Source organism: Pithys albifrons, chromosome Z (assembly GCF_047495875.1).
Source record: "Pithys albifrons albifrons isolate INPA30051 chromosome Z, PitAlb_v1, whole genome shotgun sequence".
Taxonomy (NCBI): Eukaryota; Metazoa; Chordata; class Aves; order Passeriformes; family Thamnophilidae; genus Pithys; species Pithys albifrons.
In genome coordinates this window covers 65510247-65526654 of record NC_092497.1, presented here as the reverse complement: position 1 = coordinate 65526654, position 16408 = coordinate 65510247, and the positions used below count along the sequence as shown (strand labels likewise).

Sequence of the window (16408 nt, the reverse complement as noted above, 5' to 3'; positions counted from 1 at the left end):
CAGACTGGAGACCTGTCACTGGTGGGGTTCCACAGGGCTCCATTTTAGGCTCTAAGGTTAGGTTTTAAGCTCTTAGAGAACATTCAAAGGAGGGCAAGAAAGATGGTGAAGTGCCTTGAGGAGAAGCATGTGAGGAGCAGCTGAGGTCATTTGGTCTCTTCAGCCTGGAGGAGACTCAGGGGAGACCTCATTGCAGTTACAGCTTCCTCATGAGGGGAAGAGGAGGGGCAAGTTCCTATCTCTTCGCTCTTGTGACCAGTAACACAACCCAATGGAATGGCATGTAGCTGTGTCAGGAGAGGTTTGACTTGGATATCAGGGTAAAGATTCTTCACCCAGAGGGTGGTTGTGCACTGGAACAGGCTCCCCAGGGAAGTGGTCACAGCACCGAATCTGACAGAGTTCAAGAATCATTTGGACAATGCTCTCAGGCACCTGATGTGACTCTTGGGGTGTCCTGCATAAAACCACCAGGAGTTGGACTCAATGATCCTGATGAGTCCTTTCCAACTCAGTATATTCTGTGATTCTACAGTTCTACCTCTTCTGTGACACTAAACTGACTCATAGCCATCAGTTGAGAGTGTCCAGGTGACTAATATGATTCAGTGCATTTTGCAAAGAAAATAAGAGTATGACTTCTCATTTCTCACAAGATCCTGTTCAGGCTAGTGGGAACTGGGGACATGTCCAGCCCCAGCCCTGACAGAGCCATTCTGGACTCAGACCAGGCTGCTCAGGACTTCACCCAGTCAGGCCATGAAACCCTTGAGGACATCATCAACCCAGCCACTCTGGGCTGTGTCCCCACGGTTGGGCTGTCCTCATGGATCCAGCCTGAACTCCTTGTGTTTCAGCTTGTGCCGCTGCCTTTCCTCATACCAAGCACTGCTATGAATGGCCCGGTTGCATCTCCTCCGTCCCTCCCAGTGGTGCCAGGAATGCTGTTTGGTGCCCCCAAAGATGCCAGTCCCCCAGCCGACCCAGCCCCAGTTCCACAGCCTCTCAGTGATCCTCTGCTGAACTCAGTAATGTTTGTCAACTTCTTCACTGAACTTGGTGCTCCAAAATACATTCACAACTGTGGAACAGAAGGTAGTAATCATCTCCCTTGCTCTGCTTCCTGTGCCTTTATCCATACAGCACAGCATGCCACTAAGTGCCTTTTTTAGTGCCCATGTCTGTTGTTAGGACGTGTCAAAATAAGTCAGTGATAGGACTTGTAAATAAAATACAGAATTTTTAACAGGAAGTCGGAGGTAGAAACTAAATCTATTAAACATATCCCCACTTGTCCTGCCTCCAACGATACCCCTTCCCTTCACTTTATAAAATGAAGAGTTATTTTACATATTGGAGCTCTGCAGAATACTGAAAAATAATATTTCTAGAAAAATCCAAGTTTTTCAATTGACGAGTTTGAAAAGTAGTTTTTTGGGACTTTGCTACAACATGCTCAGTTGTGTTCTTTCAAATCAGTCTGTGTTCTTCAATCAAGCCCTCACAGGTAGTTGATTTATTAGTTGTTCAGCTGATTTCCTGTAAGTTTAATTAAGCTTTTGAAATATTTGTTATTCTTAGGAGACAAGAAGTAATTATTTTAGATAAGTGATTTATACTAAACTTCACAGAGGATGTCATTGTAAAAATTTCTTAAGTAAGGCAGCTCTGCTATTCATAACAGTTTGAAAGTTTTAAAATGTTATGTCCTTTTTCCTTGTACTGTTTCTTTCTAAATGTAATCTAGCCCTTCTTCCCTTCTTTTAAGTTCTCATTCCCCCCCTGATAAAATAAAAGTTATTTGGACACAGACTCTTTTCATTCTCATAAATTGAGTATTTACCCATCTAGTTGCATCAGGATAGTTGGAATGTGGGACTAGAGGGGACCTCATGAAGTGATCCAGTCCATCCTACCACTCTAAAGTGCAATCTAATATGTTAAGATTCTTGCTCATGTCTTACCTATTCTCTGATATCTCTTTTCATATTTTCCCTGTAGTCTACTTCCATGCTTAACAGATTATAATCAAGTATTTTAATCTCAAACTATTATGGATTTGAAGGCTGCTCACATGCCCTGTAAAAATTTCTGTCTTCTAAACCAGGCAAGCTATATTTTTTTACACTTTTTCCTTAGGTTGTGTTTTCTTTATTTTCTCTTTTTTGTTCCACTTAATTCTTTACAATTTGTGTACTTCTTCCAGTTACAGACTTGGAAGCATCATTATCTCCTCTATCTTACCAATAACACAGATAGACATATAGTACTTTTCATTGAATGTTGCATTTGGGATTCTGTAGCCTTAGGTCTTCCTTTACTATTCATCAATCCTTCTTCATTTTATTTGGGTGTATTTTGCTTCTTACTCCTTGTATTTACTACTGGTATTCTATTACTCATGTAACTTTTCCCATTTATCAGATTATTTATTTCTCTGATTCCAGCTCTGCTGTGTAGAGCACCTGCAAACCCTTTAGCTCAAAACTGTGTTCAGGTACTGGTGCTTTCATATCCAACTTGTTTACTGAAAATACTGAACACTACTTCCCCAAGCTAAACATCTGTGAGCTGATGCCTCTTCCTGTTTGATGGTGATAGCTGCAGTCTGCATTTGGGGGCAGGGTTTCTACCTGCTGCATACCCACTTCATGGCAATTTCACTTAGACCATGGTTTCCCTAGTTTGCTTAGCACAGCCCTGTGGGACTGTACTGAAGACTTGCATAGTCAAAATGCAACTCCAACATTAAAATAATATGGTCATGGTTACTGCTCTAGTTTGCTTGTAAACTAAATACTTTCTTCTTTAGTTTCAAATGTTCCTACCTGAAACTTCTGTTGCTTTGTAAATCCTAGTAATAATGAGTTTGGCAAAAATAAAACACTTCCATATATCGTGAAATGTTGTCTGAGGTCCAGTGTAGTCACACCACTATATTGTGTTCTCAGTACCTTCTGTTCTTGTGTTTCAGGATATGGAGGGAAGGGAAGGGTAACACTGAGTTTTCCCGTTTAGGACTAGTTTGGCTTCCTTTTTCTTTTCTTTGTTGGAGTTGATCTAAAGTAACTAAGAATCCTGCTGATAGGATGAGAGTGGCTCCTGCCATATAGAAGCCTGCTCTATAGTCTCCAGCCATGTCCACAATCAGACCTGCAGAGAAACAAATGACAGCAATGTGATTAATGGAAAACAGGTGTGAACATATCCTCTCACAAAGGCGGTGTGCTGGGTACATGCCTGTATTGCTGCTTTCTACATCATGAGCACATGGAACATCCCTCCATCATAGCATTTTGAAGCTTGAAACACAATTCACATCTCATTGTTTTGTTTTTCTGATGAAACAATATGCTACACAGTTTGAAGTACTTTCCAACCTTAAGTGTAGCAGATAGTGAAGGTACTGAAGACACTGAAAGTATAGACAATGCAGCTGTGTACCTGAGTAGCTCCATGTTCTGTGGTGTAGCTGTCATCAGTTGCTGTAATTTGGACTATAACTGTACAGCACAAGAGACTTAAAAGAATGAAAGGAGATTCATCTGCTGGAGACATAGCTGGAGAATTTGATGTGTTATGAGTTTCTGGTTCATCATTTTACAGAATCAGAGATATTAGCAAAAGGACCTTGGTTTTCAGGGAGCTTTAAGCCAACCAAAATACATCATGCCATTGTGTACTGTACTGAGAAATCACTAGTATAAGTGGTAGTACTGCAGCAGTGTATCAGCTGCTCTGTGGGTGTGATGGCATATTCCTTCATGGGCTGATGAAAGCTGCTTGCTTGTGGAAGTTTGTCCATATTTAGAGTACTGTCTAGCCCACATTCTAATCTGACATCAGCCCTATATAGTCAAAGGAAGTGTGAATTCAAATATTTTAGATTTTACTCCTAAAGTAGGAGAGGAGAGCTTGAGAGTCACTTGGGGTTCCCTGCTCTTCCATACCTTCTTTATAGATTACTATATATACACAAATGGGTATAATAATCAGTTCTAGTGACCAGCCACTGTATAACATCCTGTTACCTTTGCATTATTTTCAGATCTTTCCAACACACTTTTGATTCTGTTCTGTCTCAAACTGTTTATAAATCTTCCTGGTTCCTGAATTTTCAGAAGTGAATTAAAATGTCCCAGTATGCAGTCTGACTCATTTGCAATCTATTAGTGATGTCATTACCACAGAAGTCACTGTAGTACAAGAGCAATGATCTTTGAATGAGGGCTCAATGTGCATTTTACAAGTCACATTGGTCATTTTCCTGCCAAATCACTTTGTAAAGTCCTTACATCTTGCAGTTCATTTTTCTTGCATTTTCCAAGATGACTATGTCTTATTGCCAGTTCATAAATCCATGTGCTGTCTCATTGTCTGCTCTTTCTTCCCACTGTTCTTATGTGCTGCTTCACCCAAGTATTATATTGGCTGGTTCAAATGCTATCTGAAAACAGCAGGAATCTCTGTGAATATTTGCTTGAGGTTTGTGTAACCTAATGTTTCAGGCTGTTCTACTTGAACTTCCATAGAAACCCTCTCAACAATATAAGCATTTGTACATCACTAGTCTCAAATTTCAATTTCTTCTCTGAAAATATGGATCTGCTGCTTGTCCCAAAGGCACACTTTCATAGCAAGAGAGTAGGAGTCCATCAAGTGGCATTATATGGGACTCAGGAAGCAGGAACACCACCATATGAACCCTGCCATTCATCCCTGCTTTCATGTTTAACAGGTATCTCTAAAATCACAGAAAAGAGAGGGAACAATGTATTTTTTAAAGAATTTAAACCAACTATATATATTTTTATATACTTCTTGGATTACATGCCCCTGAGCTAATAAAGGGGGAATTTTTGGGGTCCAGATCCAGATCTTTTCAGTTTGGGTTACCATCCCCCTTCTTGTAAACTATATTTGGCAGAGTATCAACTTACCTGCAAGGGATGGGCCCACAAAACCTCCAGTGCTTCGAATAAGCATGAAAAGCCCTAGAGCACTGTCAAATTCTGGCATGCCTACAACATCTGCCAGCACTGTAATGTGAATAGCGACTGTTGTGCCAAAGAAGAATCCATAGAAGCCGGTGAATATTGCTAAGGAAACATAATTGTTAGCCAGTGGCAACAGCATCAGGGAAGTACCAATCAGTAAAATGGTCATCGCCAGCAAATGAATGGTTTTGGTAATATGGAGATTGGCATACCAGCCACAGAGCAGTCTGCCTGCAAAGTCCACCAGAGCTAAAATGGATAGGAGGGATGCAGTCCATGATTCATCTATTCTCAGGCTGTAGCTAAGTGGAACTAAAAATAACGGAGGCACAAAAAAACTCATAGCAGCTAATATGCCAAAAATGGAATAAAGTACAAACTCTGGTTGCCTCAGAAGCCTCCAGCTGAAGGTTTTGTGTATGATGGGAGACTTATCTTCTTTGTCTGTCCTGAGTGCACTGTTGCCAGGTGGGGTTTCAGTATCTGAATGGCTATCCTCAAGGAGGCAGCTGCTTGCTAGGGGTCGCATCAGTGCCCCACTGATACAAATATGGAGTTGGATGCCACCTATGATCAAGAGGGCACCTTTCCATCCATATTGACTAATCAACCACTGGAAAAATGGCCCAAATATGAATGTAAAGGCACATTCTCCAGCACTGGCAATAGCATTGGCCAAAGCCCGTTTCTTGGAGAAATAGTGGCTAACAATGCTAATGGCTGGTGTCCATGAAAAGGAAATCCCAAGACCTGAAAAGCACCAATGAAAATAGCACAGGTTAGACACTACTGAGGTATTTTGTGAAGAAAATTAAAGCAGTCACTGCTCCTGCATTTGTGTTATAGTTTCAAAATCTTCCATAGAATTTTTTTTATCCCTTACCAACATCATGGTTTGGGAGTGGGAGGCCAGGACAGATAGCTTGTTGAAGCCCAGCCACCAACTACCTGCTGCCAGGGCCAAAGCCTAAACAAAGGGATGGCTGACAGCTTTGCATTCCAACTTAATGGCTGAGGACAGGACTGGAGGGAGGTGGAGGGAAAGAGAGGTTTCCTGGGTTTTGCCTCACTTCTCCTCCGGCTGCTGTGTGTGCCAGCCACTGCTTGTTGGGCTGGTGGAAGCACTGGGAGGGGGTTCCTGGCTCAGCCCCTGACTCTGCACTCCCTGTGCTGTTCTGAGAGAACAACCACTGCTGCCTGGATTCTCTACAGGCTCATGATGGGGCTGGCACCATCTGCAGAGGAGCTGATACCCTCTCCTCACAATGCTTTTGGACAAAGGACAGTGAGAAAGTCCTTACACAGCCCATGGGAAAGGTTTCATCCTGTTCCTGTGGCCACCATTCCCATGTGAGTTTTGGAACCAGCACCTCTCCCTACCCTCTGCCTTTTGCCTCCCTGAGGTGCGGCATCACCTCTCACTCTCTGTAAATACAACTGCACTGAAGGGGCAGAGATAGGATTTGATCTATTTCAAAGTTTTGGTTATGGTGTTGCTGTTTGTTCTGGTTTTTTTTTCTTTTGGTTATACATATGTATATTTGTAGTAAAGAACTGTTATCCTTTTTCTCCACATTTTCTGATTAAAATCTCTTAATTTCAAAGGTTGTGGTGGTTTCTGGGGAGAGAGCCTTCCATCCTAGTCTGGAAGGTTTCCTCACTTTCTTTGATAGACATCTTGGTTTTCTTTTAAACTGAGACAATTTGAAAATTAGAAAGTAAAAGAACACATTTTTGTTCTTAGCAGAGGCATGAGCTTAGCATAAGGAATCACATGGTCATGTGGCTGAAGCTAGACAGACCTTAGAGTGTCCATGCTGTCTGAATTAAGGCTGGTACTAAGTGAGATCAGTGGGTTAAGCTGATCTGTGCTCAGGGCAGAAAGTGGGACAGGACATAAAGTAAGTCGGTGTGTTACCACTATTTGCTTTTCATTTTCTTTCACAACTAGTCTGAGCAGACGTCAAACCTGCTCTAATTTACAGTAATTTTAATGGCTCCCTAGACTATTTGGCCGCCCAGGACTGCCAAAGGCCTTAAATTCCAGACATTTTCTCAGGCATCCAGCATGGACATCGGAATGGTTTGTTTTATTTCCTGCCAGCTTTGCTTCCTGCTCCACGAAAATCTGCTAGCTTCTGGGAAAACCTTTTTGGCTTGTTTTCACCTGACATAAAGGAAAGAATTGAAATCAAGTGAAAGCCTGGGCCTCTGTTCAAAACATAAGATAATTTCATATAAAGTACAAAACTTGGGATCTCTATGTCTTTGTACATAGAGCACCCTTTATGGAGGTTTTTTAAACCCTCACAGGGCTCTTGTCTCTGATTGAAAAATAAACCACCTAATTTTCTGCTTGCATATAATTTGCAGGTGTAAATTACCAGCATCTAATTATTCACCTTCTTTGTCATTGCAAGTTTCCTGCCAAATTCTTATTTTGACAGTGGGACAGGAGGGAAATCACCTTTTAGGAGCATTGTTGATTCTAGCTGCTCATAAAATCAAAATACATGTCAGATTTCAAAACTCCTACCACTAGCACCCTCAGATACGGGCTCCGAGTTGCTGGTGGAAAAATGCCATAAAGTCATACCCTGCAGGAAGCCAGTCGTTACATACATCCAGAGCATGTTGAATCCAAAAAATCCCAGTGCCATTCCTGAAAAAGCCAGGAGTCCTCCAGTGATCACAACTGTCCTGTGGGTGTATCGTACACATAGCAAACTGGCAACAGGAGCTGAATCAGCAATAAAATTGGAGAAAGAAAAAGACATTAGGAACATTAAGCTAATTGACACAACCAAGTAGTCAAATAAAGCACTTGAAGGAGAACTACCCTTATAATGCTTGTCCCAAACAGACTTAATGCAGCTGGGCGGAGTAGGACATCAGTCAGAGTTTCAAACTGGTTCCTTACTGACAGGGAAATTACTGTCTCTGGGGCACAGGTTCTTAAATATATTCCAAATATGTGGACTTTTTAAAGGGAAAGAGCATTTCAGTGTCTTCACTACAGGACAGTTCTACCAAGTTTCATGTAAGGATACAACTAGCCATGTGCACAAACTAGTGTAGCATTTTAGCAGGAAGTGAAACCTCAATTGTATTATTCAGACTGTGTTGATGTGGCTGGCATGAAAACTTTCTGGAGGAAACTAACCTTTTTCTTTCAGAGTTTTGCAAAATCGTCTCTTCGTGGAATTGCAAACGTTTATAAAGGATCAAAAATCAGTGTTTATTTTGAGGTAATGGTTTTTACAGGAAATTTGCACTTCATTTTAAAATCTTTATTTTAGTGGTACAGTTTCAGTGGACTGCAGGGACTCCTCAACACAAGGGCAAAGCTGCAGTAAGTGCAGATCTGAAGGTGCAGCAACTGCTTTGATCTCTAGTCACTGTCTGGGAACACCTGAAATGTCAGGGATATTTTTGCCTAATTAAGGATCAATTGTACTGCCTGCCGGCTTTTCTATCAGCATCGCAGAGGAGGTAAGGGCCGTAGGATTTCTTTTAATAGCCATGGCCACTAGGGGGCTCCCAAGTACCATCTGGCATGAGTCTGCTCCCTACAATCCCTTAATTGGAGTTTGTGGATAAAATGGAATTCAGTTAACGAGGACCATGCTTGTAAACTAAAATAAGTAGGAAGACAAGGAAGAGAGGACAGTCAGCGAGGAAGGTTTCATAGTATTTTGTACAGGTAGGTCGTTGTAGGTTTACCTGTATTAAGATCAGAATTAAGATAATTTGGTAACTAGGAGGAGTGAAATACACCTGGCAGGGTACTAATGGCTGTAAAATGTGCAGAATATACGTTGTCTGACAGCAGACAAACGTGGCAGAATTTATACAAACCCCAGATGTCTCATCAGCATTTATGGCAAAAATATGATAATTTTATAAACATGTAAAAATTACACTTAAATTCAGTCATAGTCTGTAAGATTTAGTGGATGAGACATGATAAAGCATATACAGTTGGAGAACCATACATTATGATGAAAATAAAAAAAGTAGACTCAGGATACTTCCATGAAAGTGCTTAAAGACAAGGGAAGATCTGCAGTTAGAGCAGAAATACTACCAAAACCCAGTTTTAAAATGGTGAATAAGGAAAATAGATGGGCTGAAATTGAATGCAGGGTAGCAGGAGAAAGAAGCTAGCCACAGAACTGGAAATGGGGAAAATAGCTTGACTCCAGAGCCTGAAAGGATAAAGGGCAACACACAGAAAACTTACAAGCAATGGAAAGGGATGATAATCACAGTGCAAAAAGAAAGGTTGTGGGAGGTGTACATCAATACCAAGAGAAATCATGTGAATGTGATATGGACAATCCTTGCTGTGGTAAGCTGAACAGCCCATTGCAAATGCAGACCTTGCGAGCAGAAGCACATGGTCTCCTTCCATACAAGAGGCAGAGCTGTTATTGAAAAGATCCAAAGAGGAAAAACTAATAATTCAATGATCATCCTTGATACAGAGCCAAATGACACTGAATGTTTCCCAGAGGAACACATTAAGAAAGACTAAGATGCTCAAAGAACTGGAGGCTCAGATGATCTTGTGCAGAAAGTCTTCTGATCCCTATAAATGAATCAAAGGCACGAGAAGATGAGGACCATTATGTATTAACTTGAGACAAAAACTACTCCACAGAGAGATTGGCCATCAAGCTGCATTTACTGGAGGAGGGTTATTTTCATAGGATTTCAAAGGATGAAAACCAATTTCTGCTGAAAATTATAGCTGCCTTCTTGGAAGTAGACCAGCCTCACACCTGGCTAAGTAAATGCAGTTTTGCTGGTCTGTACTTGATATTATTGTTTAATATGCTCTATCCCTTGACACATTCCTATATAATGTTAATATGTGTTGAAACCAAACCAAAACCTAACTAAAACAGGACTTGGAGCTCTTTTATCCTCCCATGCTAGCTTTTTTTTCTCATTAGATTTGCATGCCTGAATGACAAAACAGTATTGCAATCAGTCAGAGACAGGTCTAATTTGTAAACCAAACTGATACATTACCATTTATTAATTTCTGTCATCTGTGAAGTAAGTTCTTCAATGATTTTTTCTTTTTTTTTCTTTTTTTTTTAAATTTTCAGTAATTTCTGTCACTGCAAAACAGGCATCAAGGATAGCAGTTTATGGAACTGATAAATCTTTTCGACCCATGACTTGCTTTATCCTTTGACTTTGGATTATTCTTTTATTCTCTGAATATGTTTTTCAAAGAAAGATCAGTTGCTCATAGTGTTTGGAAGTTCTGCAGTTCCAAGCAGTAATACTGATAGGTGTGGACTGAGTAGGATGCATATAATTATATAGTGTCTATGCAATGAAGTGTGTTCACAAACAAAATTATGATAGCATTTATTATGTAAGGATATTTCTCTATTGCAACCATGTATCTGTATGAGAATACGTAGAGCAGACTTCACAAATTCTGCACAATTCAGGCCTGCACATGTTTAGAATCCTCATCATTATGTGAGGGATCATGCCATTTACAAGGGCACGAGGGACTCTCTAAACAATCAAGTTGAGTCAAGTGCAGTATGTTTCATATTTTTCCCTCCTTCATTTGGTGAGATGTGGTATTTGACCTGCACCAATAGTTCATTGCCTTTGACTGGGATAGTTCACTCCCTCTTCCCCTGCTCTCTGCTTGCATGGTCTTGTCTTTCTTGTGCTCTCTTCTAGGGAACGGATTTTTTTCTTTTTAACTCTGAGTTTTCTGTTAGATCAATGACTTGGAACTGGCAATACATCCAAAGAAGGGGGATCTTGACAAAGACAGAAGGGAGAACTGCGAGAAAGCAGGACTGAGAATCATCATTTTGGTAGCAGATGGTTCATCTGCTAGACTGGGTCATAGTGGTTATGTTTTAAAGTACTTTGAAAAAGTGACAGTCCCTCTGAAATCAGTGAACTTGCACAAACTGGTTTAAGAGCTTGATTCAGCAAGCTCTGTGGTTATTAGAATTATCTCCAATGTGTTTAACTCAAAGCCTGTAGCAAAACTGAATCGTGAGTTTAGGTACATGAAGTTCTTTAAGGCAATCAGATTCCTGTGTATCTCAAGTGCTGTTATTAACCAATTCCATATCTGAGGCAGCAAAGGCCAATTTTCTATAAGAAAATTTTCGCATTTTCTGTAGAGAGAGAAGAAGGAAGTCTTGTCTTTACATATTTTTGGTTTGGGCTTTTTCTTAAGGAAGCTTTTCTAACTTGCTTTGGTAGTTATATATTAAAATAAAATGCTAGAGGAGCATTTCTACCTACCTCCTAAATGAAAGATGGCAATAGTTACTGATGTGATCCAGGAAGTGGTGCTTGCCAGTCCATCAAAGTGCTGCTGGATTTCAACAAAAAACAGACCAAAAGTCTTCAGAACGGCAACAGTGAGGCCCATCACCATGAAGGCTGACACTACCACAACCCATCCATATCCACCATCTGGTGGATTGCTGCCTTTAGTCTGCATCTTTTCTAATTCTCCGATCTTCCCTGCGTTTTGGGTTGGGTTTTGGGTTGGTTTGTTTTTTCTGGAGTGGTAGTGATGGTGATGAGGATTTCTGACAGACCTGCAAATTGGTAGAAGGACCATTGTTAAAGAAATGAATTAAAATATCCTAGGAGTGGCTTACACAAATTAAAATTAACTACCAAATTAAAATACAATATGCATTACAGCAGTTTGACTGAGAATATTCCCTGAGGAGCAGATGACCCAGAAGAAAGAAGACTGAGTGAAGAAAGTAAAACAAAACAAAACACACACACACACACAAACCCACAAAAAACTCCAAAAACCAAAAAAAAACCACCCTACTCAACTACAGAGTGCAGAAAAAAGAAGGACACAGGTGTGAACATAGGAGAGAAGACTGTGGAAAAGGATACAGATATGAAGATTTTTCAAATACAGGCCCAGGATCCTACCCTTTCTAGTAAATTCAAAAAACTTATCCCACCCATTTTTCAAACCAATACATAATAGTAAACAGAAAATAAAATGCCTCATAGGATACCATACTTCCTAATATTCCCTGGGCATTACAATCAATTTCATTACTTTTAAAGCCATCAAGATGGTTGTTTTTCCCCATCAGCCTCTTATCATAATTTTGTGTGTATAGATGAATCATTACTATATTTGCCAAGTTGCCCCTATGGGTGGTATTAGTATTGTGACAGAAGTTGAGATAGAAAAAAAGAAAATATTCCCAATGTTAAAAGGACAGGAAATATGTCCATTTTAATATTCTGGGTATCCACATAAATAGAAATAAATGGAAGCTACTTCACTTATCTGGAAGTCTGAATTTAGTGGACTTTTCATTCCTGAAATAGCAGCCTCTCAGAAAAATATTTCACCTTCCATTTGGCAAATATCAAAATGACATTTTAAAACAAAAGTATTCCAGTTGAAGATATTGACTATGGGATTCTCTCAATCTTGACACTCTTCATTTAATCATTGCATAAGTTACAGGAATACTGCAAGCCTTGTTTTTATTGTTTATGCTTTGTCACTAAAAATCCTATGGGAAGTAGCAACTTCTGCTAAAGAGTGTGAATGTATAAACTCATAATTTCTTGCTGTTGTTGTAAGCAAATCTCAATTCAGAACCATTACAATATTTTCTCAGTAATTTCAGTGGCAACTTGTTTTCTCCGTGTGTAAAAAGGATGTGTGTAATCTCAAAACTGGTATTCAGCATGAAACTTGATGTTACTGTGGTCTCTGAGGAGTGAATTGGGGAACCAGTATGAGATATGGTGCTGGACATCTGGGGACTGACTGTACACTGTGAAACTTTGGAGTTTCCCTATACATAAGACTGTGGATACTTGAACTTCACATGGAAATATTTGATAAATCTGTGCTGTAAAAAAACTATCAGGGATTAACAAATGCTTAAAAATGGCCATTGGTTCAGAAAGTGTCCAAGATGCAACTAGACTGAAATTGGGAAGTATTACTTTATGCTTAATCTATTCTTAATCTTAAAGATCTCCTCTTGGCCTGAGCCAATATAGCTGTGACTGACTTGCAAGCAATGCTGCATAAGAATTTTAGGGTCCTCAACATTTTAGCAATTATAAACATTAGTGGCTTCTGCACTGCCAAGTATTTTTCCCAAAATGGGGTATATGCTTCCTTGTAAAGGTATCTTAATAGGCAAGAACATCTTATTAAACACATAATTGAAGAAGCATATTTCCCTTTAGAAGTTTTGTGGCAAACTTGGAGTAATCATGCAGTGCATGGAGGACACAGGATCTGGCTAAGGGAGGGAGACATTCATACATTTTTCTGGTTCCTTCATGGACCCTAAATTCTGAGCAAGCATATTGTACAAAATGCAGAAGACCAAAAAAGACATGGCACTCCTCTCTCAGAGGGAGAATGAGAGCTTGAGATAGCTGAGGACACACTACACTTAAAATTATCTTCCCTGTGTGCAGTTGGGGAAAAAAAGAGGATTAAGGAAATCCATATCACTAGAAATTATCCAGTACAAAGCAGCAGTTACTAGTCCTGTGATTTGCTTCACTGAGGTGCATGATCTCAGGAGGACCTAAAGCACTCCAGCAGGGTGGGGAAAAGAAGCCATCAGAGACTTGTAGGTATCAGAAGCAAAATCATTCCATTGACATGTGTCAGGACTAACATGGGGCACTAGACACACTTGCAGGACAGACGTAGCCAGACAGATTAATGAGTTGCACAACTCAGACAACATCCTGAAAAATCTTAGAACAGCCACAAGAGAGGGAGGACTGCCTTGTGGCTGAGGTCTATGTGAAGGAATCTGGGTTTCATTCCCACAGTTCCTGGGTGACCTTAAGCAAGTTGTTTGATCTTGCTGTGCCTGTTTTCTCAGTTGGCAAATGCAGGTAATACTTTCAAAGGTCATCATTTTTTTAAGGCTGGAAATGCTAATACTTTCCAACCCTAGCTGGTAAGTATTAGTGCTGAGATACTATAATAAAAAACGGAAACTAGATCAAGCTGTAGCCATGTCTTCTGTTATTGCTGGGATCAAGTAGCATGATCATAATTTTGTTTGAGGCCCTGAAAAATATAAAGAAGATGCAAGACTCAGGCTAAATGAGCCTGCCTAGGCAGAGTGATACTGATATTTCTGCATTCTGCATTGACATGCCTGGGCAAGGGATTATAATTTTTGCCACAAGACAGATAGGAGAAATCTTGCTACTTATCAGGCAGCACCCAGACCAGGCATGATAAAATCTACTACTTCCTGACACCACCTGGCACCCTTCACCTTCATCAGGTTTCTTCAGGAGGAATATAAATCAGGCCCTACCGCTCACAAAACTTAAATGAACAGCATTTTTCCTTACCACAAATACATCTTTCATGTGACTCCTCAGAATTCAGCCCTCAGAGTACATTTTAATGATTACAGAGGTGTGTGTAACTCCAAAATGAACTTACTGTTTCTTTTGCATGATTAATGTAGTTATCTCCCAGCAACGCTATGGATTTGAAAGCAGTGCAGCTACATACTGTAGGGAATTGTTGGAATGCCTGAACAGAGTGGAAGAAAGCATTGATGTTGCAATGGGTGACCATGTTTCTGACACCATGGTTTGCTTTATTCCTCCTTCACTTGCAAGAGAAAGTTTATTATAAGTTGATGTAATTAAAAAAAAAAAAAACAACAAAAAACTAAGCAGAAAAAACCTACACAGGATTTCCTTTTTCTCTTAGCTATTGTGTAATGGTAAACAGTAAGGTTTTAATACCTTTACTTTCTCATCTTCTCCCTGAAACTAGCCTTTTAAAAGAAAGGAGGAAAGATCTGAAAGGAATCTGCTCTTCCTGTTGTGTCTGATCAATACATGAGATCCCTCAAAGAATGTAAAGCCATGTCTGGAAGAATCAGCAGTCTGTCTGGCATCCCACTGACTACTACCTCCAAGATTTGTCACAGCAGCTGGAACAGATGCTCTGTGAGACAGGGGCTTCAATCAGGAAAGCCACAATGCTGTCATCTATGCTTGATGTGTCCATCAGCAAGAGCAGCAGGCACTTTCTGAGGCACTGCAGGTGTTTATTCATGCTCTACAAGTTCTCCAAGCTATTTCTGCTTGGTTCATGTCAATGACTCAAAAGGCTTATCAAACAGTAATAAAAATAAATTCTAAAACGCTTATGTGACTGCTTGCATTTTAGGGTGCCACAGAAACTTGTGAAGACTGATACTTGTTTTACTTGCTTATCTTGTGTTCCATGTTCTAATTTGCTTTTCACAAAAGAGCAAATGAGTTTAATACATTTACTTCACATTGCAGAACAACCGAGTGGTGGAATCAGGAAAAGACTGTTATTGATATGAACCCTAATCTTCTTCTTTTAATGCAACTCATACACAGAACTCCTCAGACAAACTATATTCACTTTCTCTTAAAGGCTGAGTGGACTCCTTGTGAGCTGGTGATACTTTACAGAAACAGGTTTTCCAGAAAGACAAAAAAGGCAAGTATTAAGTCTTTCCACACTTAGATATAAAAACATGACTTGTTTGTGAGGGTTTGGTTTGGGTTTACAGTACAAGTATCGTACATTAATCTGTGATTTAGACTTATCAAAAAAAATAGAGAGAGAGAGAGAAAAGGAAGAAAAACATACTTGATGTACACAGACGCAAAATGACTTTTACCAAAGGCTGATACCTTGAAATAGGAATTACATAAAACTACATACAGAGTAGATTTTTAATAAATTGACAGCAGAATAACTAATATAATAATTTTAATCATTGTATTAGAAGAAATATAGAAATAAGGAAATCAATTGTAAATTATGCTGAAATTTCCTTCACACAGCGAAGGAAGAGGTACTTACTATGTTTGTCGCAGTCAGATACATTATGGTCTTCTAATGCTCAGACTAGCTCTGCTGATGCTCACTTGCAACTATGACTTCAAATACAACAGATCTGTACTGGTTACTGCTCTTCAGATACAAATTCAGGAGGAACTATTAATTAAATTCTCCTTTCTAACTATGATCTCTAACACCATTTATTGACAGAGCATACCAGGGCTGAAAAGAGGAGTTAAATGCTCTGAGCAATCAATCAATTTGAAGTAACAAAAATCAAATATAGTAACAAGAAAATACCTTACTCAGGTAACCAAGGCTTGTATGGGATATGAAGCTCTTCCTTCACCTCCCTTCATCTTTCAGTTGTAAGCAAGTTCTCAAGTTGTGCTGCAAATAACCAGGTCATCTTTCTCATCTGAACTACCATCTGGCTATTTGAACAAACCCATCTGTCTCATTCAGGATTTGTAAACCATCAGATTTTATATTAATCCCCTCCTCCCCTCTTCAAAAGTCACTTGACTCCACCTAC

General features: G+C 39.8%; 1 protein-coding gene across 2 annotated transcripts in view; it reads right to left on the bottom strand.

The window, feature by feature from the left end:
* Positions 1 to 16408, bottom strand: part of LOC139684755 (monocarboxylate transporter 13-like) — a 20622-nt gene extending 4214 nt beyond the window's left edge. Inside the window, exons 1-5 of one of the 2 annotated variants that reach the window (XR_011699968.1) lie at positions 16174 to 16408; positions 11295 to 11596; positions 7594 to 7737; positions 4941 to 5747; positions 2829 to 3153 (exon numbers count right to left, since the gene is read on the bottom strand). Coding sequence is in view for 1 of the 2 variants with exons in the window: in XM_071581003.1 (XP_071437104.1) it covers positions 2948 to 3153; positions 4941 to 5747; positions 7594 to 7737; positions 11295 to 11496 (1359 nt within the window). In the remaining variant the exon portion in view is untranslated. Of the gene's footprint in view, positions 1 to 1585; positions 3154 to 4940; positions 5748 to 7593; positions 7738 to 11294; positions 11597 to 16173 lie in introns of those variants that run through there. The other variant, XM_071581003.1, reaches the window with a different exon arrangement.